We start from the raw sequence: 24679 nt of genomic DNA on the forward strand, positions 1-24679 counted from the left end.
GTTACAGCACGTGGGATCTTTGTTGAGGCGTGCGGGATCTTTCGTTGCCAGCGCGGGGCCTCTTTGTTGCGGCACAGGCTTCTCTTTAGTTGTGGCATAGGGGCTCCAAGGTGTGTGGGCTCTGTAGTTTGCAGCACGCGGGCTCCCTCGTTGAGGTGTGTGAATGCAGTAGTTGTGGTGCGTGGGCTTAGTTGCCCCGCGGCATGTGGGATCTTAGTTCCCCGACCAGGGATCAAACCCGCGTCCCCTGCATTGGAAGGTGGATTCTTTATCACTGGACCACCAAGGAAGTCCCCTAAGCCTACTTTTTTGAATTTCCATACCTATGGCATCACTACAGATTAAAAATCAAGGATAAAGCATTTTGAAAATAGCTGGTTTCCCTCTGTAACACATTTTTAAAACATAAATCTTTCATTTTTAATCAGAAAGTTTTATTTTTTAAAAGTGCACTTAAAAGTTTTAATAGAGGCAAGATTATGCCAATTTCTAAAAGCATTTTAAAAAATTGAATGCAAAGGTTAATATCATCCATGGTAATCAGAAAGTTTTCATTTGCAAAAATGTAAATGAAGCTTTGTTTTGGATTTTTACTGTTTTCTTTTTCCTGGTGTACTATTAAGCTTTAATTATTCCAAAATACTGAGATCAAATTATTTTCATGCTTCTTCAGTTTGCTCATCAAACCAAAACACCTGGGGTACTGAAAGACTAGATTTGAGATTTAAGTTGATAGCTCTGCAAATTAATCATGTGGCACTTTGAAAAATATATTAAATGTAAGGAAAAAAATCAGCAATAAATCTCATTGTAATAGAACAGCATTTCAATAAGCAGTTCTCTTGTTCCAGAGTTAATTCAGATGAAAAAAAAATTGCCCCTTTAAATTATGTAGCCTGAGACTAATAGGCTGGTTTGAGGAACTATAGGAGATGCCAAAGTGAAGACTTGGCTTCATTCAGTTATCCACATGCCAACTTTTACTTTACTTTTGTTTTTAGGAAGCAAAACGTTTTCAGAATATTGACAAGTCATGGATAAAGATAATGCAGCGAGCTCATGAGAATCCCAATGTGATTAGTTGCTGTGTTGGAGATGAAACTATGGGGCAGCTTTTACCTCATTTACATGAACAATTAGAAGTATGTCAGAAGTCACTTACAGGGTAAGAGTTTAATTTTTAAAGTACCTATCATTTTATATGTGATGGTGTTTTATCCCAAACAAGTTAATAGAATTGACTGCATTTTTGGTTTGGTAGTGATGGTTGAGGTGGTGTTAGGAATTTAACATTTCACGTAAATTTAATTTCTCTGCCAAAAAAGACACCTTCAAGTTGAGGGTGGGTGAGTTACAGCATTGTATTAGTTTTGTAGGGCTGCTGTAACAAATTACCACAAACTGGGTGGCTTAAGACAACTGAAATATATTTTCTCACAGTTCTGGAGGCCAGAAGTCTGAAATCAAGTTAGCAGCACCTTCTGAGGGCTCTAGGGAGAATCTTTCCGTGCCTCTTCCAGCTTCTGGTGGCTCTTGGCTTGTGACTATATAACTCCAATCTCTGTCTCTGTCTTTATGGGTCCTTCTCCTCTTCTTCCTGTGTGTCTCTTATGAGGACACTTGTCAGTGGATTTAGGGCTCATCTGAATAATCCAAGATTATCTCTTCTCGAGATCCTTAACTTCGGTACATTGGCAAAGACCCTTTTTGCAAATGAGGCCACATTCACAGATTCCAGGGAATAGGACGTGGACATGTCTTTTTGGGGCTACCAGTCAACACACTACAGGCATGGAGTAGAGATGTGCACTCAGAGAACAATTAACCAGGCAAACTCACAGATAGTTTTCTTAAAAGGCAGTTCATTCTCAATTTCTATTTGAAATAGGGTAACGATATATCTTGGTTGGTCCAAATTTATGCCTCTGTCCTGGCTGAATGGCTATTTGTCTCCCCTCTCACTCAAAATATCTTGGTTTGGAGGTAAATTATGTGTTCACCCTGGGTTTAAGCCGCGAGGTTCACAGTACTTTAGAAAGGTTGCAGGACGGCTCTTGATGAGAAAGAAGATAGGATGGAGCAGGCTTGCTCTGGATCACTTTCTTATTTCCACTTGTTTTCCCAGGTGCCATCCATGGTGCAGTAGGACTTTCTTTCTAACCAAACATTTCAGAGGCAAATGGGAAATGACTGTAGGTGTTTGCTACTATCTTATTGATGTTAGTGATTGTGTCTTGGCTAAAAAAACCCAAAATTAATAATTCAGAAAAAATTATTTGGTAATGTGACTTTATTTAAAGGTATTTGGAGAAGAAGCGATTACTATTTCCAAGATTCTTCTTTGTATCTGATCCAGTTCTCCTGGAAATTCTTGGACAAGCCAGTGATTCCCATACCATACAAGTATGTAATCTAAATATCTGTTACCTAAATCCTTTTTTTCCACAGCCTATGTATTAAAAAATAAAAATGAAATTAATGTCTTAAAAGTGAAGCCAGGAAAGAAGAGTATTAAAAATTATGTTGGTTATAAAACGTCTTATTTTCTTTGTATTCGGAGCCCATCAGCCTGAGGCAAGGGTCACTGATTATGCAACTCACCAGCTGGGTGACCTTGGCCAGCTTCTTAATTTTCCTGTGCCTCAGTTTCCTTGTGTGTAAAATCAGGATATTAATCATTTCCACCTCATGGGATTGTCATAAGGATTACACGAGATTATTCATTGAAAAGTTTTGGACACACAGTATGTGCTCACTAAATGTAATTCATTGTTATGAGTATTTTAATCTAAATATTCTTAGATCAAATAGGGATTGTGGTTTGGATTTGTCCTTTTTTTTGTCCCAAGTGCTTCTCAAATGCTTTTATTGCCATTTCCAAGGGCAATACTTCCAGGAGGAAGAGAAAAACTACAGAGAACTGGGTGTGAGAGGCACTGGAACACCCATCCCAGGGCCATTTCTGGTTTGGGAATCTGGGAAACAGCTAGTAATACCTTCCTTGTTGGTTTCCAGGGAGTTGTGGGGATGAGAAAGGAAAGGAGGGAAGTAGAAGCTGTGTAAGGCAGACATAGAGCCAAGAGAGAAGGACTGAGCTGTCCCTGGGAGGGAAGAGGGCAGGGACCATGTGGTTCAGTGTCCATCGGGAGGAAGATGTCAGTTACTAGTTGAATCTCCATAACATAAGAGGTGCATTTGTAGGTCTTGGAGGAAACATTCTGTAGGGCTGGATTTTAAAAAGTGGGCTTCCAGGGCCTCCCTGGTGGCGCAGTGGTTGAGAGTCCGCCTGCCGATGCAGGGGATACGGGTTCGTGCCCCGGTCTGGGAGGATCCCATATGCCGCGGAGCGGCTGGGCCCGTGAGCCATGGCCGCTGGGCCTGCGCGTCCGGAGCCTGTGCTCCGCAACGGGAGAGGCCACAACAGTGAGAGGCCCGCATACCGCAAAAAAAAAAAAAAAAAAAAAAAAAAGTGGGCTTCCAAGTCAGTCAAGGGTCAAAGAAGAGTCTTTTTTTTTTTTTTTTTGGAGACAATGAAGTAAATTCTTAATCTCTTACAAATATAAAAAATAGTAAAGCTTTAAAAACCATCTCAGTGACTTTTGTGTTTAACCTCATGTATGATGTGTTTGCTCTGTCTTGTGCTTTCTTATAGCCACATCTCCCTGCAGTGTCTGACAACATAAATGAGGTGACCTTCCATGCAAAAGACTATGATCGTATCATGGCTGTCATATCAAGAGAAGGAGAAAAAATTATTGTAATTTAACTTGGTTAAAATTTTATTAGGATTTCTTTAAAAATTTAGATTTGAGGAGAATGCAATTCCCTTATGAAAGAAAGGGAGGGGAGTGGAGTCGGGTTTTAGTTCTGTAGCCCTGGCTTTGTAACAGACTAGTTTGGATAACTCATTTAACTTCTCTGAGGCTCATTTTATCATCTACACAATGAAAGTTTTAGACCAGATGATCTTTATAGTTCTTTCCACATATAGTATTAGTTGATTTTACTCATGTTTTAAATATTTTGTGTGAAATATTTTGTTTGCTTTGCCTGAGGTACTTTGATTTATGACATTTGTAAAAATACCAAATTATTATCAATTTGTAATATATTTGTAATATATCTTTCAGTTGGATAATCCTGTTATGGCCAAAGGTCCCGTGGAGATTTGGCTTCTGGACCTGCTAAAAATGCAGATGTCGTCCTTACATAATATAATTAGATCTGCATTCTATCAAATCAGTGATTCAGGATTTCAGCTCTTACCTTTCCTCAATCACTTTCCAGCACAGGTGAGAATACATGACATTTAAATTGCGAAATAAGGGGGAAAGATATTCAGGAGGCAGTTAGCCTGATGATGTGGAGGCTGTTCTAGCTTAGAACTAGTTAGAGAGGCCACCCACCCTCAGCCCCCAACCACCTGCCTGACCACTTGCTTGTCCACCTACACCATTCTAGGCCTACCCATCCCATCCCCGAGAAGAGGATTTGCCACTGTTCTTCCATCATTGAGGATATACACTGAGACTAAAGCACTAACGAGAAATTTCATCTTATGTATAAACGACACCTATCTATGTATAAAAACCGTCTATCTATATCTATTCATACATAAATATAGACACAGATATAGATATGGATATGGACATATATAAAAGGAAGGAGCATATCTTTTTCTGAAATGAAATCCACCTTGCCTTTTGTTTATTTTGCCTTCAAATAATTAAAAATTGGCATAATTTGTTAAATACAACTAAGTTTTTTAAAAATATTTAATTAAATTAATTTATTTATTTGGCTGTGTTGGGTCTAAGTTGCAGCATGTGGGATCTTCGTTGCGGCATGTGGGATTTTTCATTGTGGCGCGCTGGCTTCTCTCTACTTGTGGTGCACAGGCTCCAGAGTGTGTGGGCTCAGTCGTTGTGGTGCACGGGCTTAGTTGCCCCGTGGCATGTGGGATCTTAGCTCCCCGACCAGGGATCAAACCTGTGTCCCCTGCTTTGGAAGGCAGATTCTTAACCAATGGACCACCAGGGAAGTCCCACGTTAAATGTGACTAAGTTTTTAAAGAGAGAAGACCTTGAAGAGGCTGGAGCAGGTGTTCTCTTGAACAACTCTCCTGCCCTTTGGCTCTTAGAAGTGCATTGTCAGGTGCCAGGTATTATTAAAACGGGACACAGAAAATGAAGAGCTAACAGTTCCATTACATTTTCAGCCAAGATAAATGAAAAGTGATGATTTGTGATCTGGGTCAGAGACAGTGTGGGATAGAAGGCAAGAGCTATCCAAGGAAAATATAGGCAGGTTTTGCTTTCCCAGCTCCTCCTCCCAACCTGAACTCCAAATCCTGTGTTACTGCACACACAGTGGAGGCAGCTGAAATGATATGAAATTATTCAAATGACAGAAGTACAGACCTAAAATCAACCTCCACTGGAGAGAATATTTTAATATTGTTTTTGTATTGTATAATATCCTTGGTAAACTTTAATATTCTTATTAGCATTTGCGATAAAGCTTTATAAAATACTTTATTTGATAAGCTGAGAAAAATAGCTCCTTAGACTAAATCAACATACTTGCCCTCTCTCAGGAAAGCTTGATCACCCTTTGTACTCTGAAGGAGATATAGGATTAAAGTTGGAAAAGTTGAAAAGCAAATTTAAAGTAGCAATGAAGTTGAACAGGATATAGTAGGAAAGTTGACTAACTTTTAGGACTTTATTTAATGTGTGTATATATACATATACACACACACACGCACACAAAGATTTTTAGATAAAAATCTTAACATTGTAGTGGACAAATTTCAGTTTTCTGGAAAAATTGCTTTAAAGAGTAATGAATATATAAATATATTCTTTCTATATTCATTCAATATATAGTCATTCAATATATTCATTCAATATATATATTACTCTTTAAATTGCATTTTATTTCATTTATTTATTTTTAAAATAAATTTATTTATTTATTTATTTACTTGTTTATTTTTGCCTGTGTTGGGTCTTCGTTGCTGCATGCGGGCTTTCTCTAGTTGCAGCGAGCTGGGGCTATTCTTCATTGCTGTGCATGGGCTTCGCATTGTAGTGGCTTCTTTTGTTGCAGAGCACAGGCTCTAGGCACATGGGCTTCAGTAGCTTTGGCACACGAGCTCAGTAGTTGTGGCTCATGGGATCTAGAGCTCAGGCTCAGTAGTTGTGGCACATGAACTTCGTTGCTTCGTGGCATGTGGAATCTTCCTGGACCAGGGATCAAACCTGTGTCCTGTGCATTGGCAGGCGGATTCTTAACCACTGTGCCACCCGGAAAGTCCCTAAATTACATTTTAAAAAGCAGGTTTCCCAAATAAATTTGCCTATTACAATGTTAATTTTTTATCTAAAATTGTTTAAAATTTCACCTCTGTTTTCTTCTCAAACACGTTTTTAAGATTATGAACACAATGGATCCTTGTTGCAAAAATTGGGGAAAACTTGAAGAATATGAAAGTGAAAATAAAAATTTCCCATTTTTCTGCCACTTGGAAATGATGACTTAATATTTTCATGTGGTCCCTTTCAGTATTTTTTAATATGCTCACTATAAGCATCAAATAATATTGATGAGAATGAGCATTCTTATTTTGTTTTTTATTGTAATGAAACGTCCTCCAGTTTTCCCTGTGAAGTCTGCTGCTTCTTAAACCTAGTGAAAAATATAATTTAAGTTTTTCTTGGTGACTTAGGATAGCCATTTTATTTTTTTCATCATTATTAGATTATAATTGCTATACAATGTTGTGTTAGTTTATGCTGTACAACAAAGTGAATCAGTTATATGTATACGTATACCTGCATACCCCCTCCTTCTTGGGCCTCCCTCCCACCCTCCCCATCCCACCCCTCTAGGTCGTCACAAAGCACTGAGCTGATCTCCCTGTGCTATACAGCAGCTTCCCACTAGCTATCTGTTTTACACATGGTAATGTATATATGTCAGTGTTACTTTCTCAGTTCGTCCCACCCTCCCCTTCCTCTTCTGTGTCCACAAGTCTGTTCTCTACGTCTGCGTCTCTATTTCTGCCCTGCCACTAGGTTCATCAGTACCATTTTTCTAGATTCCATATATATGTGTTAATATACAGTATTTGGTTTTTCTTTCTGACTTACTTCACTCTGCATGACGGACTCTAGGTCCATCCATATCACTAACAATGACTCAATTTCGTTCCTTTTTATGGCTGATATTCCACTGTATATATGTACCACATCATCTTTATCCATTCATCTGTTGATGGACATTTAGGTTGCCTCCATGTCCTGGCTATTGTAAATAGTGCTGCACTGAACATTGTGGTACATGACTCTTTTTGAATTATGGTTTTCTCAGGGTATATGCCCAGTAGTGGGATGGCTGGGTCATATGGCAGTTGTATTTTTAGTTTTGTAAGCAACCTCCATACTGTTCTCCATAGTGGCTGTATCAATTTACATTCCCACCAACAGTGCAGGAGGGTTCCCTTTTCTCCACACCCTCTCCAGCATTTATTGTTTGTAGATTTTTTGATGATGGCCATTCTGACTGGTGTGAGGTGATACCTTATTGTGGTTTTGATTTGCATTTCTCTAATGATTAGTGATGTTGAGCATCTTTTCAAGTGCTTGTTGGCCATCTGTATGTCTTCTTTGGAAAAATGTCTATTTAGGTCTTCTGCCCATTTTTGGATTGAGTTGTTTGTTTTTTTTGATATTAAGCTGCATGAGCTGCTTGTATATTTTGGAGATTAATCCTCTGTCAGCTGCTTCATTTGCAAATATTTTCTCCCATTCTGAGGGTTGTCTTTTCGTCTAGTTTATGGTTTCCATTGCTGTGCAAAAGCTTTTAAGTTTCATTAGGTCCCATTTATTTATTTTTGTTTTTATTTCCATTTCTTTAGGAGATGGGCCAAAAAGGATCTTGCTGTGATTTATGTCAAGGAGTGTTCCACCTCTGTTTTCCTCTAAGAGTTTTATAGAGTCTGTCCTTAGATTTAGGTCTTTAAATCCATTTTGAGTTTATGTTTGTGTATCGTGTTAGGAAGTGTTCTAATTTCATTCTTTTACATGTAGCCGTCCAGTTTTCCCAGCACCACTATTGAAGAGTCTGTCTTTTCTCCATTGTATATTCTTGCCTCCTTTGTCAAAGATAAGGTGACCATAGGTGCATGGGTTTATCTCTGGGCTTTCTATCCTGTTCCATTGATATGTATTTCTGTTTTTCTGCCTGTACCATACTGTCTTGATTACTGTAGCTTTGTGGTATAGTCTGAAGTCAGGGAGCCTGATTCCTCCAGCTCCGTTTTTCTTTCTCAAGATTGCTTTGGCTATTCGGGGTCTTTTGTGTTTCCATACATATTGTAAAATTTTTTGTTCTAGGTTTGTGATAAATACCATTGGTGATTTGATAGGGATTGCACTGAATTTGTAGACTGCTTTGGGTAGTATAGTCATTTCCACAATGTTGATTCTTCCAACCCAAGAACATGGTATATCTCTCCATCTATTTATATCATCTTTGATTCATCAGTGTCTTATAGCTTTCTGCATACAGGTCTTTTGTCTCCTTAGGGAGGTTTATTCCTAGGTATTTTATTCTTTTTGTTGCAATGGTAAATGGGATTGTTTCCTTAATTTCTCTTTCTGAAATTTCATTGTTAGTGTACAGGAATGCAAGAGATTTCTGTATATTAATTTTGTATCCTACAACTTTACTAAATTTGTTGATTAGCTCTAGTAGTTTTCTGGTGGCACCTTTAGGATTTTCTATGTATAGTATCATGTCATCTGCAAACAGTGCCAATTTTACTTCTTCTTTTGACATTTGGATTCCTTTTATATCTTTTTCTTCTCTGATTGCCGTGGCTATGACTTCCAAAACTATGTTGAAAAGTAGTGGTGAGAGTGGGCAACCTTGTCTTGTTCCTGATCTTAGAGGAAATGGTTTCAGTTTTTCACCACTGAGAATGTTGTTTGCTGTCAGTTTGTCATATATGGCCTTTGTTATGTTGAGGTAGGTTGCTTCTATGCCCACTTTCTGGAAAGTTTTTATCATAAATGGGTGTTGAATTTTGTTGGAAACTTTTTCTGCATCTATTGAGATGATTCTATGGTTTTTATCTGTCAGTTTGTTAATATGGTGTATCACATTGATTGATTTGCATATATTGAAGAATCCTTGCATTCCTGGGATAAACCCCACTTGATCCTGATGTATGATCCTTTTAATGCGTTGTTGGATTCTGTTTGCTAGTATTTTGCTGAGGATTTTTGCATCTATGTTCAACAGTGATATTGGTCTGTCATTTTATTTTTTTGTGTTATCTTTGTCTGGTTTTGGTATTAGGGTGATGGTGGCCTCGTTGAATGAGTTTGGGAGTGTTCCTTCCTCTGCTATATTTTGGAAGAGTTTGAGAAGGATAGGTGTTAGCTCTTCTCTAAATGTTTGATAGAATTCGCCTGTGAAGCCATCTGGTCCTGGGCTTTTGTTTGTTGGAAGATATTTAATCACAGTTTCAACTTCAATGCTTGTGATTGGTCTGTTCATAGTTTCTGTCTCTTCTTGGTTCAGGCTTGGAAGATTGTACTTTCCTAAGAATTTGTCCATTTCTTCCAGGTTGTCCATTTTATTGGCATATAATTGCTTGTAGTAATCTCTCATGATCCTTTGTATTTCTGAAGTGTCAGTTGTTACTTCTCCTTGTTCATTTCTAATTCTGTTGATTTCAGTCTTCTCCCTTTTTTTCTTGATGAGTCTGACTAATGGTTTATCAGTTTTGTTTATCTTCTCAAAGAACCAGCTTTTAGTTTTATTGATTTTTGCTATTGTTTCCTTCATTTCTTTTTCATTTATTTCTGATCTGATTTTTATGATTTCTTTCCTTCTACTAATTTTGGTTTTTTTTTCCTCTTTCTCTGATTGCTTTAGGTGTAAGGTTAGGTTGTTTATTTGAGATTTTTCTTGTTTCTTGACGTAGGATTGTATTGCTATAAACCTCCCTCTTAGAACTGCTTTTCTACATCCCATAGGTTTTGGGTGGTCATGTTTTCATTGTCATTTGCTTTTAAGTATTCTTTGATTTCCTCAGTGATCTCTTGGTTGTTTAGTAGCATATTTTTAGCCTCCATGTTTTTTTTTTCTTTTACAGTTTTTTTCCTGTATTTGATCTCTAGTCTCATAGTGTTGTGGTCAGAAAAGATACTTGATACGATTTCAATTTTCTTAAATTTACCGAGCCTTGATTTGTGACCCAAGATGTGATCTATCCTGGAGAATGTTCCATGAGCAGTTGAGAAGAAAGTGTATTCTGGTTTTGGATGGAATGTCCTATAAGTATCAGTTAAGTCCATCTGGTCTAATGTGTCATTTAGGCTTGTGTTTCCTTATTAATTTTCTGTCTGGATGATCTGTCCATTGGTGTAAGTGAGGCATTAAAGTCTCGCTCTATTATTGTGTTAGTGTTGATTTCCCCTTTTGTGGCTGTTAGCCTTTGCCTTATGTATTGAGGTGCTCCTATGTTGGGTTCATTAATATTTACAATTGTTATATCTTGCTCTTGGATTTATCCCTTGATCATTATGTAGTGTCCTTCCTTGTCTCTTGTAATAGTCTTTATTTTAAAGTCTATTTTGTCTGATATGAGTATTGCTTACTCCAGCTTTCTTTTGATTTCCCTTTGCATGGAATATCTTTTTCCATCCCCTCACTTTCAGTCTGTATGTGTCTCTAGGTCTGAAGTGGGTCTCTTGTAGACAGCACATATATGGGTCTTGTTTTTGTATCCATTCAGCCAGTCTGTGTCCTTTGGTTGGGGCATTTAATCCATTTACAGTTTTTTTAAAATTATTTATTTATTTATTTATTTATTTATTTATTTATTTATTTATTTATTTTTGGCCGCATTGGGTCTCATTGTGGTGCGCGGGCTTCTCATTGCAGTGGCTTCTCTTGTTTGGAGCATGGGCTACAGGCACACGGGCTTCAGTAGTTGTTGCATGTGGGCTCAGTAGTTGTGGCTCACGGGCTCTAGAGCGCAAGCCCAGTTGTTTTGACACATGGGCTTAGTTGCTGTGTGGCATGTGGGATCTTCCCAGACCAGGGATTAAACCTGTGTCCCCTGCATTGGCAGGCAGATTCTTAACCACTGCACCACCAGGGAAGTCCCTAAACCATTTACATTTAAGGTGATTATTGATATGTATGTTCCTATAACCATTTTCTTAATTGTTTTGGATTTGTTTTTGTAGGTCTTTTCCTTATCTTCTGTTTCGTGCCTAGAGGAGTTGTTTAGCATTTGTTATAAAGCTGGTTTGGTGGTGCTGAATTCTCTTAACTTTTGCTTGTCTGTAAATCTTTTGATTTCTCTGTTGAATCTGAATGAGATCCTTGCTGGGTAGAGTAATCTTGGTTGTAGGTTTTTCCCTTTCATCGCTTTAAATATGTCCTGCCACTCCCTCTGGCTTGCAGTTTCTGCTGAAAGATCAGCTGTAAACCTTATGGGGATTAACTTGTATGTTTGTTGTTTTTCCCTTGCTGCTTTTAATATGTTTTCTTTTTGTTTACATTTTGATAGTTTGATTAATATGTGTCTTGGCATGTTTCTCCTTGGATTTATCCTGTATGGGACTCTCTCGGCTTCCTGGACTTGACTGACCATTTCTTTTCCCATGTTATGGAAGTTTTCAACTGTAATCTCTTCAAATATTTTCTCAGTCTCTTTCTTTTTCTCTTCTTCTTTTGGGAGCCCTATAATTCAAATATTGGTGTGCTTAATGTTCCAGAGGTCTCTGAGACTGTCCTCATTTCTTTTCATTCTTTTTTCTTTATTCTGCTCTGCTGCAGTTATTTCTACCATTCTATCTTCCGGCTCCCTTATCCCTTCTTCTGCCTCTGTTGTTCTGTTATTGATTACTTTAGTGTATTTTTCATTTCACCATTGATTGTCTGTTCTTTAGTTCTTTTAGGTCCCTGTTAAACATTTCTTGTATCTTCTTGATCCATGCCTTCATTCTCTTTCCAAGATTTTGGATCATCTTTACTATCATTACTCTGAATTGTTTTTCAGGTAGTTTGCCTATTTCCTCTTCATTTTTTTTTTTTGGTCTTGTGGGTTTTTATCTTGCTCCTTTGTCTGCAAGATAATTTTCTGTCTTCTCATTTCTAATTTACTGTGTTTGAGGTCTTCTTTCCCTAGGCTGCAGGATCGTAGCTCCTCTTGCTTCTGTTCTCTGCCCCTGATGCTGAGGTTGGTCCAGTAGCTTTTGTAGGCTTCCTGATGGGAGGGACTGGTGCCTGCGTTCTGGTGGGTGGAGCTGAGTCTTTTCCCTCTGATGGGCAGGGCCATGTCAGGTGGTGTGTTTTGGGGTGTCTGTGAACTTAGTGTGACTTTAGGTAGCCTGTCTGCTGCTGGGTGGGTTTGTGTCCCTGTCTTGTTTGTTGTTTGGTCTGAGGTTTCCAGCACTGGGAGCTGCAGGCAGTTGAATGGAGTCTTGTATTCAGATAGAGGCCTCCTAGAGAGCTCTCACTGCTTAACATTCCCTGGGACTGGGAATTCTCTGGTGGTCCAGTGTCCTGGACTCAGCGCTCCCTCCCCAGAGGCTCAGGCCGACTTCCAGTCAGGGAACTAAGACCCTGCAAGTTTCTCATTATGGCAATAAAGGGGATTTAAAAAAAAAAAGATAAAAAAGACAAATGAAACCCCAGACAAATGGTAAAAGCAAAATCAAACAAACAGAAACAGGGAAACACACACATACAAAAGAAACAAAAACAGAACAAAATAAAACAAAAAGGAAGAGAACAACCAGACAAACAAAAGAACCTGAAAACGAAATCAAACAATTAAAACCAAAACTAACAGAAACAAAAAGCCCAAAAACAAAACCAGAGCAGAGTGCCAACTGAAGAATAAAGCAAAGAAACAAAAACTGACAGAAATGATTAAAAAAGAAAAAAGGGGAAAAACACAGAAGAAAAGCAAAGCAAAGTAGAAATAGTAATATAAAAAAATAAAAAATACATTAAAGAAAAAGAAGGGAAAAGAGCACAGAACAACTGAAAAGCAAAGTAAAAATAGAAATATATAAAAAAATTAATAAAAGATATGTTAAAAAACAAGAAAATCCCAAAAGACTAATAACAACAAAACAAGAACAACAACCAAAAAAAGAACAAACAACAGAACAAATCAAAGCATAATAAAAATAATAGCAATAATAATGTTATCTCAGCTGTCAGTGTCCTTGCTCCCGCTGTGAGCCACAGCCCACCTCCACCTCCCCAAGAGGCCCTCCACTGCCTCTGGGCTGTTCTCTGGACCTGTTGTCTGCCCTATGGGGACCACTCAGGCTCTGATCTGGCCCAGTTCCTGCGTGTGCTGCCCCCAAAGTCCACAGCTGCCAGCACTAGACTGTTTACATATGTGGGAACTCTCATTGTCTACTCAAATATTCCATGGGCGCAGGTTCTACCTAGCTGATTGTGGGGATTTAATCTGCAGCTTGTGCTGCTAATGGGAAGATATTCGATCCTCTTCCTTGGTCGCCCCACCCCTGGGGTTCAACTTTGGTTTTATCCCACCTCTGTGTGTGGGCCATCCACAGGAGTCTGCTCCTGGGGCTGCCCTGAAGCACTTGGGTCTGCCCCAGTGAGGACAGAGTGCAGAGGTGGTACAACTGCTTGGGTTGGGGGAGCCCCAGTGGTACCAAATGCACAGGGAAGCCAGCGGCCACGGGTGCAAGAGATATCAGGATAGTTATCATTTTAAAGATCAGTTTTTAGAATGTACCTCTATGTAGTGATTTTTCAGGGTCTGCAAGTCTGTTTTGTCTTTAAATCAAGAAAGCCTTACACTACCGTTTCTGTATTGTTTCTCTTTGCTTTGTGCAAAGAGAATCTGCTTGCTCTTGGGAGCTTCCTGACAGCAGCTATTTCCTCTACATCCCATCACTCCTCTCAGCCAGGTGCTTCATGTATCTTTACCTGCAGACCCCAGGATTGGCCACTACTCTAGCAGGAAAATTATTGAAGTTCCAAAGGAAGCAGGGATAAGGAAAGGGTTTTATTCCTGCTTTACCTACATCGAATGCCATGCCTGCAGTACCTACATTCCCTCACACACTTTCCTTCCCCTACCAGATGTGGAATTCCTTCTTGGTCCAAATGATCTTGGATCTGTTGCTTGACTCTGGGGATGAACAAAAGCTCCCAAAGGGACAATTGTTGCAGTGAGGGGGTGAGGGTAGAGCATGTTCTGACCACTTTTATTTCCTTTTCTGCAGCAGAAATTGTAGGTAAGGTGACAGTCCACTCACAGTTTCCTTATGCCTTCATCAGGAGACAAAGGACAAGCTTTTCCCCTTGTCACTTTCTGTCTCTCTCTCTTGTAGATAAATATATAGACAGAGAAGTAGATACAGATATGAATATTAGAGAGAGTGTGAAATTAAGAAAAGAGGCAGCATATCCTTTTTAGAAGATGCAAAGAAACCTTTGCAAAACGCTGCTGAAGAAAAATACACAGTAGTCTATTAATTCCATTTCTTTTCTTGAGAAAGAAAAATCACTATATGAAGGTATATGGGTCTCAGGCCCTCTGTAGAAAAATTTCCCAAGCATCTTCCATTAATGCACATATAATTCCATAAATCATAGCAATTGTTCAAATTGTTATTTATCTATCAACATTGAAATAATTAAGTAATCAATAGTTTGAACTTTAAATGTTTTTATACTTTGAGAGTAGAGAAATTCATGTCCCTTTTTTAGTTTAAAATCAGTAAGACTGTTCACCTTTATGTGACTAAGTGACCACTAAATTTTATTGCAGATGTGCTTTAAATATTTGGTAAATTTATTTGTCTTCTGGATTTGTAGGTTGGGCTTCTGGGACTTCAGATGTTGTGGACACATGATTCAGAAGAGGCTTTAAATAATGCAAAAGATGACAGGAAAATCATGCAAGTGACCAATCAGAAATTTTTGGATATTCTAAATACTCTAATTGGTCAGACAACACATGACCTAAGCAAGTTTGATAGAGTAAAATTTGAAACTCTAATTACCGTCCATGTGCATCAGAGAGATATTTTTGATGACTTGGTAAAGTATCATTTTTTTCTTAATTTAAAATAATTTAGTATACTAATTAATAAGTTAGTGCTTCTAATAATGAACAGTTAAGTATTATATGTATTTCTTAACTTATATGAACCTTCCATCTGCTTGGTCCTTTTTTACAACTATCCAGTATAGCTGTATAGCTGTAGACAACTATACACTGTCTACAAATATCTATATTTGGAAGTTTTAACAATCATATGTGTATATTCACCATTGGCATTCTGAAAGTCTGGAATCAACTGATGTGATTTGAACTAATTGTTTCATTAAACCAATAACCAGGGATGTGATATAATTTAGGTGGGCTTGGTCATGAGTTACGATAATGTTAGTTCATAACTTGGCCCCTGTACAGAGAGGGCAAGGAGAGCCTGAAGAGAGAGGCATGTTACTCCAGGTTGGTAGGTGGAAGTTTTAATAAGCCAGGAAGTTTACTCATGAGGCTTGTCTTGGGCAGCCACAAGCAGAGTAGATCTCTGCATTTGTCTGCCAAAATTTTCTAAGTTTATATAGAGGCCTTAACTGTCACATATACCATCCAGATGGTCTTGACAACACATTGCTCTCTCAAGGCTGCGTCCTTGAAAACAGCCCCACTGTGGGAACAGTGGGCAGAATGCCCATTCCAAGGACAGGGAAGGGGATGAGGAGCCTCCAATTGCCTGCGTCCATCCAGCTCGTGGGTCAACCTGCGGTCATGTCTTCTAGATTACCTCTTCCGATAGATGAGCCAACTGTGAAAGAAGTCCAGATTGAATAGAACCAAGCTTCAGGGAACTCTCATGGCTGTTCAATTGATAGTGTCCAACAGGGCATCATGGGCTTGCTTTGGGCAAAGTTCCGCAGGGTGGGAGTAAGAGGGATGATATTTGAATTCCCTTTGGAAATAGAACCCTAACCAGTGGTCTTGAGCAGTAGTTATCTATTATGGGGTAGGGGCCCCAGGTGGCTTTGATATTGCACCATTTGACTAGTTTTGTCTTTAACTACCACTGCTTTATTCTGTTTGATTTTATCTATCTTTTAGGCATCTTTTTCCTTCATCAGAGACACATAATTCATGCAACTTGGGGTGCTTTTTTAGAGACTATGATCCCAGGCTACCTGTTTCAAATTTGTATCAAAAATTCTGATCACATAAGTTGTATTTATTGAAGATTGAAGGACATGTAGTCTGTCTATTCCCCTGTAATCTAGATCCTTCTTTCTCAAAGTGTTGTATGACAGTCAGTTGCATTGGGCCTCACCTAGGAGCTTGTTAGAAAAGCAGAATCTTCAGCCTCCCCACCAGACCTACTGAACCATAATCTGCATTTCAGTATGATTTCCAGGTGATTCATATGTGTATTAAAGTTCTGGAAACACTGTTCTTGGATTTCTCTGGTTCAAGCTAACCATCAAAAAGCCGCATACTTAGACCATATTGCTTTGGCCTTCTACAGATTTGCTTTCACTGAATTGCAATTACCATTATACTTTGGCTTTCCTTGAAGTCCACTTCAAGAAACATTCATATGGAATCCATTATTATACCTGCTATGAAGGTACTATTGAGGATATCTATACATCTCTCACTGACTCTTAAAGCTGACGTCTCATGGAAGAAATCTCTTTTTAAAATCAAAATGTTCAGCACATCTTTACTTTCTGTACAGAATGGATTTTTTAAAAGAAAATATACACACAATTAAGACTATGAAACTGTTTTCTTTTTGTCTTAATTGCTACTGAACTCATGGTCAGTTTGCATTCCAAGTAAAATGAGATCTCATGGCCAGCATATATGCATTTTATTTTCCCATGTATAATGCTTAGAATAGACTGATGTACAGTAACAACTCAGTAAATATTAGCTATTCTTCTTTACTTCTTCCTCCTCCACCCCTTCTTTACCATCTTATTGGATTGTTGAAAGTAGCTAGCTGACCGCATCTCCATGGCTGAGCGTCCTGTGTTAGAAAACAGAGTCCCTGGGGGTGATACTGGACTATGTTACCTGAAAGCAGCTCTTTTAAGCTGATGAATACAAACTGCATTTTAAGAGGGAAAATAAGAATTCTTAACTGGAGGGGGAAGCAAGATCATAAACAATGAAACAACAACAAAATGCAAGATGGTAAATAGCATGAAGACTTGATTAGATGGAGAACTGAGCATTGTACAGTTGCCAGAGTCCATTTTTTAGTGTTGAATGACCTGGAAGTGGGCCCTGGGTTGCGGAGCAGTGAAGGGGACCACTTGCCACTTCCTATGTTGGTTCCCCTGAGTGGGCAGGACTGGGGTTTCTCCAGGTTTGCTGATGCAAAGTCGTGAAGCACTGTAGAATGTGGTGGTGGTGGGATGTTGTTCCTAAACATGCTCACCTGGTTTCTATCTCTTGCATCCATGGTGGTGGGAGCCCAGTACTTCTTGCCCCATGGGTATAAGCTGATGACTGGGCAGATTGATTGGTTTGGTCACAATGCTGGTGCAAGAAGTCATGTGTGCATATATGACCATGCATTTCTCTGCTTAATCCCTTCCCATTTCTCATGGTTTCCCATTGCCATGAGAACAATGCCCAACCTCTTTCCTTTGCCCTGTGAAACCTCAGCTCTCACTCTTTCTCCAGAGTCCTGGATGCCTCAGCTGTACTGAACTTCTTTCAGTTTCTTGAACATGCCAGTCAGATCTTCTGGGTCTTCATCTAGAATGTTTTGCCCTCCCACACCTCCATCACCCCTTCTGTTTTATTTCCCTGGCTAATTCCTACTATTTTTGCAGGGTTTAGTTTAGATGTTTCTTTCTCCAAGTATCCCCCTCAGGCCTTCTACACTAGGTGAGGTCTTCTTGCTACATAATTTCATTACCCTGCATTTCTTTTCCTACTTTATTGCAACTACTTTTACAACTATTGTCTTTTATCCTCTTCTGTCAGCTCCAGAAGGCAGGAACCATGTCTGTCTTTGTTCACCCATCACAGTGTCAGGCCCAAGGAGGGACTCAGTAAATATATGTTAAATGAATGAGAATCAATTCGTGAATGAGTGAATAAAAACTGCCCATATGCTTGTGTTTTATGCTACTGCAACGCAGTACTAATCTCTTTGTATTTCATGTTTTTAAGGTAAAAATGCATATCAAATCAGTTACTGATTTTGAATGGCTAAAACAGAGTAGATTTTACTTTAAAGAAGATTTGGATCAAACAGTGGTGTCTATTACAGATGTTGATTTTATTTACCAGAATGAATTTCTGGGATGCACTGATCGTCTTGTTATCACTCCATTAACAGATAGGTAGGAAACTCCATTTTTATTATTCCATTTTTGTAATTAAGTCATGTGCTTAAAATTGTTTTAAAATTGCATTTGAGGGACTTCCCTGGTGGCACAGTGGTTAAGAATCTGCCTGCCAATGCAGGGGACACGGGTTTGAGCCTTGGTCCGGGAAGATCCCACATGCCACGGAGCAGTTAAGCCTGTGCACCACAACTACTGATCCTGCGCTCTAGAGCCCGCGAGCCACAATTACTGAAGCCCGCTCGCGTAGAGCCCGTGCTGTGCAACAAGAGAAGCCACCGCAATAAGAAGCCCGCGCACCACAACGAAGAGTAGCCCCCACTCGCCGCAACTAGAGAAAGCCTGCACACAGCAACGAAGAGCCAAGGCAACCATAAATAAATTAATTAATTTAAAAAAATTGCATTTGAAATGTTAGCAAAAGCATTGCTGTCGTGTGGGGTCCGTGCTAGCTCATCAAAGTCTAACAGTGAAACAACCATCCTTGTTAGTTAAATGCACATACACATTACATTTTTATGAAATAGAGAAAGATAAAAGAATAAAAGCACTCTTGGTTGTTGACTAAGACTAATTTAGTAATGAAGTTTAGATTGCAAGATGGACAAATGTCTCTAGAACCATAAAGGGCGTCATTAGAATTCCAAAGAAGGAAAGGACCTTGGAGGTGGTCTAGTTTGGTCTCCTGTTTTTTCAAATGTGGAAATTAATACCTAAAGTGATGTTTCTTGGCCAGGTCTGAATAATCAGTCAACGGCAGATCCCCTCACCATTCTTTCCAATATAAGACACTAGACAAGAGATGGGTTTTTTCATCTTTATATGTCCCGCAATTACCTGGTTCCATATGCTGTGCATAGAAGACAATACACGTTTGTAGAATTGACTTAAATTGGGTCATAGAACAATGAATTCTGCTGTTACTTTAAATAGGGCTGCCTCCAGGTAAAATTATGATACAACCAAATTATATCTTCAACCTCCTCTAGACTCATCCAACCTCCCTTTATATGCCCAGTCCCACCGAAGCGTAAATTTTTCAGGGTGTTTTCCCTTCAATCGATGTTTGCATATAAAGCTTCATGTCTTACGAAGCTTTACTAAGTTTGCTTAGATCTGAAGTAAATATAACTGAAGCTGGATTAGGGATACAAGGAGATTCATTATATTGTTCTTTTTTTTTTTTTTTTGCGGTACGCGGGCCTCTCACTGTTGTGGCCTCTCCCGTTGTGGAGCACAGGCTCCGGATACGCAGGCTCAGTGGCCATGGCTCACGGGCCCAGCCACTCCGCAGCATGTGGGATCCTCCCGGACCAGAACACGAACCTGTGTCCCCTGCATTGGCAGGTGGACTCCCAACCACTGCGCCACCAGGGAAGCCCAGATTATATTGTTCTTTACATGTGTCTAAATGAGCAAAACATTTCATAGTAAAACGATTTACTTGCAATGGTGTGCTGGAGCTGGCTTGTACCAGCTTGCAAGAGCCAACGTCATGCATCTCTTCCCAGTTTTGTGCTATCACATTGGTAGCTTGTTATCAGCCATGGTGGAAGTATTTATGCCACAGAAATCAGCAGACATAAAAATCAGATTTAGGGAATTCCCTGGCGGTCCAGTGGTAGGACTCCACGCTTCCACTGCAGAGGGCACGGGTTCGATCCCTGGTCAGGGAACTAGAATCCCACATGCCATGTGGCATGGCCAAAAAAAAAAAAAAATCAGATTTATTTTTGTTCCTGGAGAGCCCATTGTTAAACATCTGCCAGTACACTGCTGCTTATTTGGTTCTCTGACTTAGGGTTTATCATGACCACAATGGAAGGAAGGCCTGCAGGTTTTTTACGTCAGAGTTGAGCGATTTTGCAAACACTGTATTACTTCTAATGAATATCAGATACTCCAGCCTTGTTTGGTTGCCTGTCTCTTATGTGGGCTGCTCAAATTCTAAAACAAACAGGCTCATTCCAATCACACTGGACTTTTGCTTGTGCTTTACTGTAACATGTGTTATCCCATATTCACAATGCTTTATCTCATTCACTTTCGCAGATGCTATATCACTTTGGCACAGGCTTTGGGAATGAACATGGGAGGGGCTCCAGCAGGACCTGCGGGCACTGGCAAAACAGAAACTACGAAAGACATGGGAAGATGCTTGGGAAAATATGTGGTCGTGTTTAACTGCTCAGATCAAATGGATTTCAGGGGGCTAGGAAGGATTTTTAAAGGCAAGTGTCAAACACTTATTTTTGGTGAATTTATTTTTATTGCAATTAAATGTTATTTTCTGATAGAAGTCTAAAATGGTAGTATCCCACATAACCAAAATTAATATAGGTTGATGCATATGATATTGCCATTTTTCTGGGTCAGAATGGCTGGATATCATCAATTTAATATTGTTCAGTATTATTGCTGGCATTACAGTCCATGAGTTGAATGTGTATTAGATGATGAAAATGGAATCTATTACTGCCTGAAACAATGGTGGAGGAGATAAGATCAGGATAGCAAACTGATTACACATGTGACTTCCCTTCCTGCATTAAATCCCATTGAAATGAAAGATTTTTATTATTTATTTATCTACTTATTTTTGGCCACGCTGTGTGGCTTATGGGATTTTAGTTCCCCTACCAGGGATCGAACCCGGTCCCTCTGCAGTGAGAGCATGGAATCCTAACCACTGGACCACCAGGGAATTCCTGAAAATTTTTTTTTAAGGATGGTAACACTAGAAAACAAGAAGTGGGGGGTTTCCCTGGTGGCGCAGTGGTTGAGAGTCTGCCTGCCGATGCAGGGGACATGGGTTTGTGCCCCGGTCTGGGAAGATCCCACATGCTGCGGAGCGGCTGGACCCATGATCCATGGCCACTGAGCCTGCGCATCCGGAGCCTGTGCTCCGCAACGGGAGAGGCCACAACAGTGAGAGGCCTGCGTACTGCACAAAAAAAAAAAAAAAAAAGAAGGGGGGCACCACAAGATGGGAAATTTTGAGAATATCTGGAAAGATAGATGGTTTCAGATGGACAAAGAAAAAAGATTAGAGAGCACTTCAGTCTTAGAACTCAGTGCTCTGTGGTCTTCTTTTGGTGATCGCATGTAGACCCAAACTTTAAATACTATCTAAATGATCAAATTTACATCTTTAGCTCAGACTTACCTTTGAAACTCTGGATTCACATAATACAACTGATATCTACTCCTTGACATCACCACTTAAATATCTAACAGGTCCAGATTCACTGTATCCAAAACCAAACTCCTGGTCTTCCCTCCCTGTATCTACTTCTTCCTCAGCCTTTCCTGACACACTAAACACCCACTCCATTCTTCCAGATACTTACACACAAATCTTTGACTTATCCTTTACAGCTCTCTTTCCCTCATACTCACATCCAACTGTCAGCAAACACTATTAACTCTACCTTCAAAATACATCCAACACCAGCCACCTTCTATTATCCCTGCTGCTATCATTCCTAGTTCATGCCAATCATCATCTCTCACCAGTGCTACTCCAATAAGCCTCCTAACTGGTCTCCCTGAGTTTACCCTTGTGCTCTCCATTCTAATCTCAAAACTGGTTCCTTCCAATTGTAAGTCAGATCATGACACTCTTCTGCTAAAAGCTGGGCACTGGCCTCACTGAGAGTAAGAGCTGAAATCCTTATGATGGTCCTGTATTGTTTTATACAGTCACACCTGCTCCTTCCCCATTGCATGGCTGTGACCTTCTGACCTCATTTCCTGATACTATCCCCTCACTCTCTCTACTACAGCCACTTTGACCTTTGTGATGTTTCCCAAACATCCTGAAGTACACTCCCTCCTCCATATGATTGCTATTCCTTAGATTCTTCCCCAGATATCCATCCACATAGGTCACTTGATAAAGGGCATCCCCAGCAAACATCATACTGTCGAAAATTTGAAAGCATTTTCTTTGAGATGAGATATAAGATGAGGATTTCCATTACTGTTAGTTCTACTTATCACTGTATTCTGTATCCTGCCCAGTTGCAGTAAGGAGCAACAACAATAGCGACAACAAAAATACGAAGACTGGAAATTAATAAATATAAAATATAGTTATTTACAAATGATATGGTAGACAGTAAAGAAAATTCAACAAAACTATAGAAAGTAGAATTTAGCAAGTTCACTTGAATATGAAGTCAACACACAAAATAAATTTTATTTTAATTAACCACGCACAAAAAAAAAGAAAATGAAAATTTCAGAAAGATATCATTTAGCACATAATTAATGGAGTGTGGTATTTGTGTAGGGGTTGATAAATAGACCAGTGGAATATGGTAGAGAATGCAGAAATAGGCCAGGGACACTTGACATATGGAAAAGGTGGTATTGAAAACCAGTGATGAAGAGATAAGCTTTGCAATAAGTCATTCTGGTACATAGATGATTAATATTTAACAAGGGAAATTGGATCCCTACATATATAAAAATTGGATCCCTATAACATGTATAAAAATCAGTTCTGGGGATTAAACACTTAAATGTGGTAGGCAAAACATATATGGCTTTTAGAAGGTAATAAAGGCAAATATCTTTGTTCTCAGGGTAGAAAGGGACTTTTTATACAAAAATTACAAACTACAGAGAAAAGATTGATACATTTAAACAGGGTAAGAGAATATCCCTGTAATAGATACCATGGGACTGCTCATCCAGCTCTTATCTTTAGTTACTTGCCTGTTGGATATATATACATTGTACAGTTCAGATTTGAACTGAGCAGTTCCACTTATACAGAAAATTTTTTTTAATTAATTAATTTATTGACTTTTTGGCTGCCCTGAGTCTTTGTTGCTATGCGCGGGCTTTTCTCTAGTTGCAGCAAGGCTACTTTTCCTTGCAGTGTGTGGGCTTCTCATTGGGTGGCTTCTCTTGTAGAGCACGGGCTCTAGGCACGCGGGCTTCAGTAGTTGCGGCCCTCGGGGTCAGTAGTTGTGGCCCTCGGGGTCAGTAGTTGTGGCACACGGGCTTAGTCTGTGGCATGTGGGATTTTCCTGGGCCAGGGCTCGAACCCGCATGCCCTGCATTGGCAGGCGTATTCTTAACCACTGTGCCACCAGGGAAGCCCTACACAGATTTTTTTAAACTAAATACATACTACAGTACTACACGATCTCAGGTTGGTTGAATACCTAGATGTGGAACTGTGGGTCTGGGAGGGCTGACTGCAAAGTTATATATCAATTTTTGACTGTGTGGAATGTCCATGCCCCTAACCCCTGCGTTGTTCAAGGGTCAGTTGTGCGTGTGTGTGTATATATACATATATATATATAATTTTACAGTCTTTTGTGATACATCTCTAAGAAGGAAAAAAAATAAGCTACAGACTGAGGGAAGATATTTTAACCTGTATAGCTGACAAAAGATTGATATCCAGCATTAAGAAAGATTTTCTTCGGACTTCCCTGGAGGTCCAGTGGTTAAGGCTCTGCGCTTGCATTGCAGGGGGCAGGGGTTCAATTCAATCCCTGGTCGGGGAACTAAGATCCCTCATGCCGCATGGCGTGACCAAAAAAAAAAAAAAAAAAAAAGAAAGAAAGAAACAGAAAGAAAGATTTTCTTCAAATCATTAATAAATGCAAAACAATAATGGGATAGCATTCTCACTCTTGCCAATTGGTAAGAATCGACAAGTCTGACAAACCACTGTTGGTAAGGGTGTGTAGAAACTAACCCTTGGTACTTCTTCTTTGTGTGTAAGTTGGTAGCTAGCACTGTTTCAGAGAACAGCAAATAAATCAAATTTATTAATTTGATTATATACTGTATGTATTTATACTGTATATGTACAGTATTTTATAGATATATAGAAAAATAGATACACACACAACAAATTTTGAACGAGCAAAGTACGTAGCATTTGTGAATACACGCATAGGAGCAGTAGTTTAAAAACATGCATAGGAACCATTGACATCAAATTCAGGATAGAAGTTAACCTCTGTAGAAGGAGGGAGTGTGGATCCAAGAGAGACATACGTGGACTTGAACCGCAGTTCTAATATTTTATTCTTTAGGATGAAATCTGAAGCAAAATTGTTAAGATTTGATAGGTGGGTACATGGGTATTCATTATATTATTCATTATAATTGCCTGTCCTTAAAAAAAAATTAAACCCAAAGAATCACTTTTTAATAAAAGAGAAAGTTCTTCTGTGGATCACTCCTGGCTTAAGGGTTGAAGATGGTTGAGAGAAGCAGACTAGAG

The 24679-nt window shown here is 39.3% G+C and overlaps 1 protein-coding gene across 1 annotated transcript in view; it reads left to right on the forward strand.

Annotated features, from left to right (window-relative positions):
- Window positions 1–24679, forward strand: part of DNAH8 (dynein axonemal heavy chain 8) — a 328140-nt gene that overhangs the window by 132592 nt on the left and 170869 nt on the right. The window contains exons 38-44 of the mRNA XM_082637824.1: window positions 1002–1165; window positions 2301–2403; window positions 3653–3757; window positions 4131–4292; window positions 14896–15120; window positions 18248–18420; window positions 20476–20654. Coding sequence (XP_082493950.1) covers window positions 1002–1165; window positions 2301–2403; window positions 3653–3757; window positions 4131–4292; window positions 14896–15120; window positions 18248–18420; window positions 20476–20654 — 1111 coding nt within the window. The remainder of the gene's footprint in view (window positions 1–1001; window positions 1166–2300; window positions 2404–3652; window positions 3758–4130; window positions 4293–14895; window positions 15121–18247; window positions 18421–20475; window positions 20655–24679) is intronic.

Source organism: Mesoplodon mirus (genome assembly GCF_964341445.2).
Source record: "Mesoplodon mirus genome assembly, chromosome: 12".
In the NCBI taxonomy this organism is placed as follows: Eukaryota; Metazoa; Chordata; class Mammalia; order Artiodactyla; family Ziphiidae; genus Mesoplodon; species Mesoplodon mirus.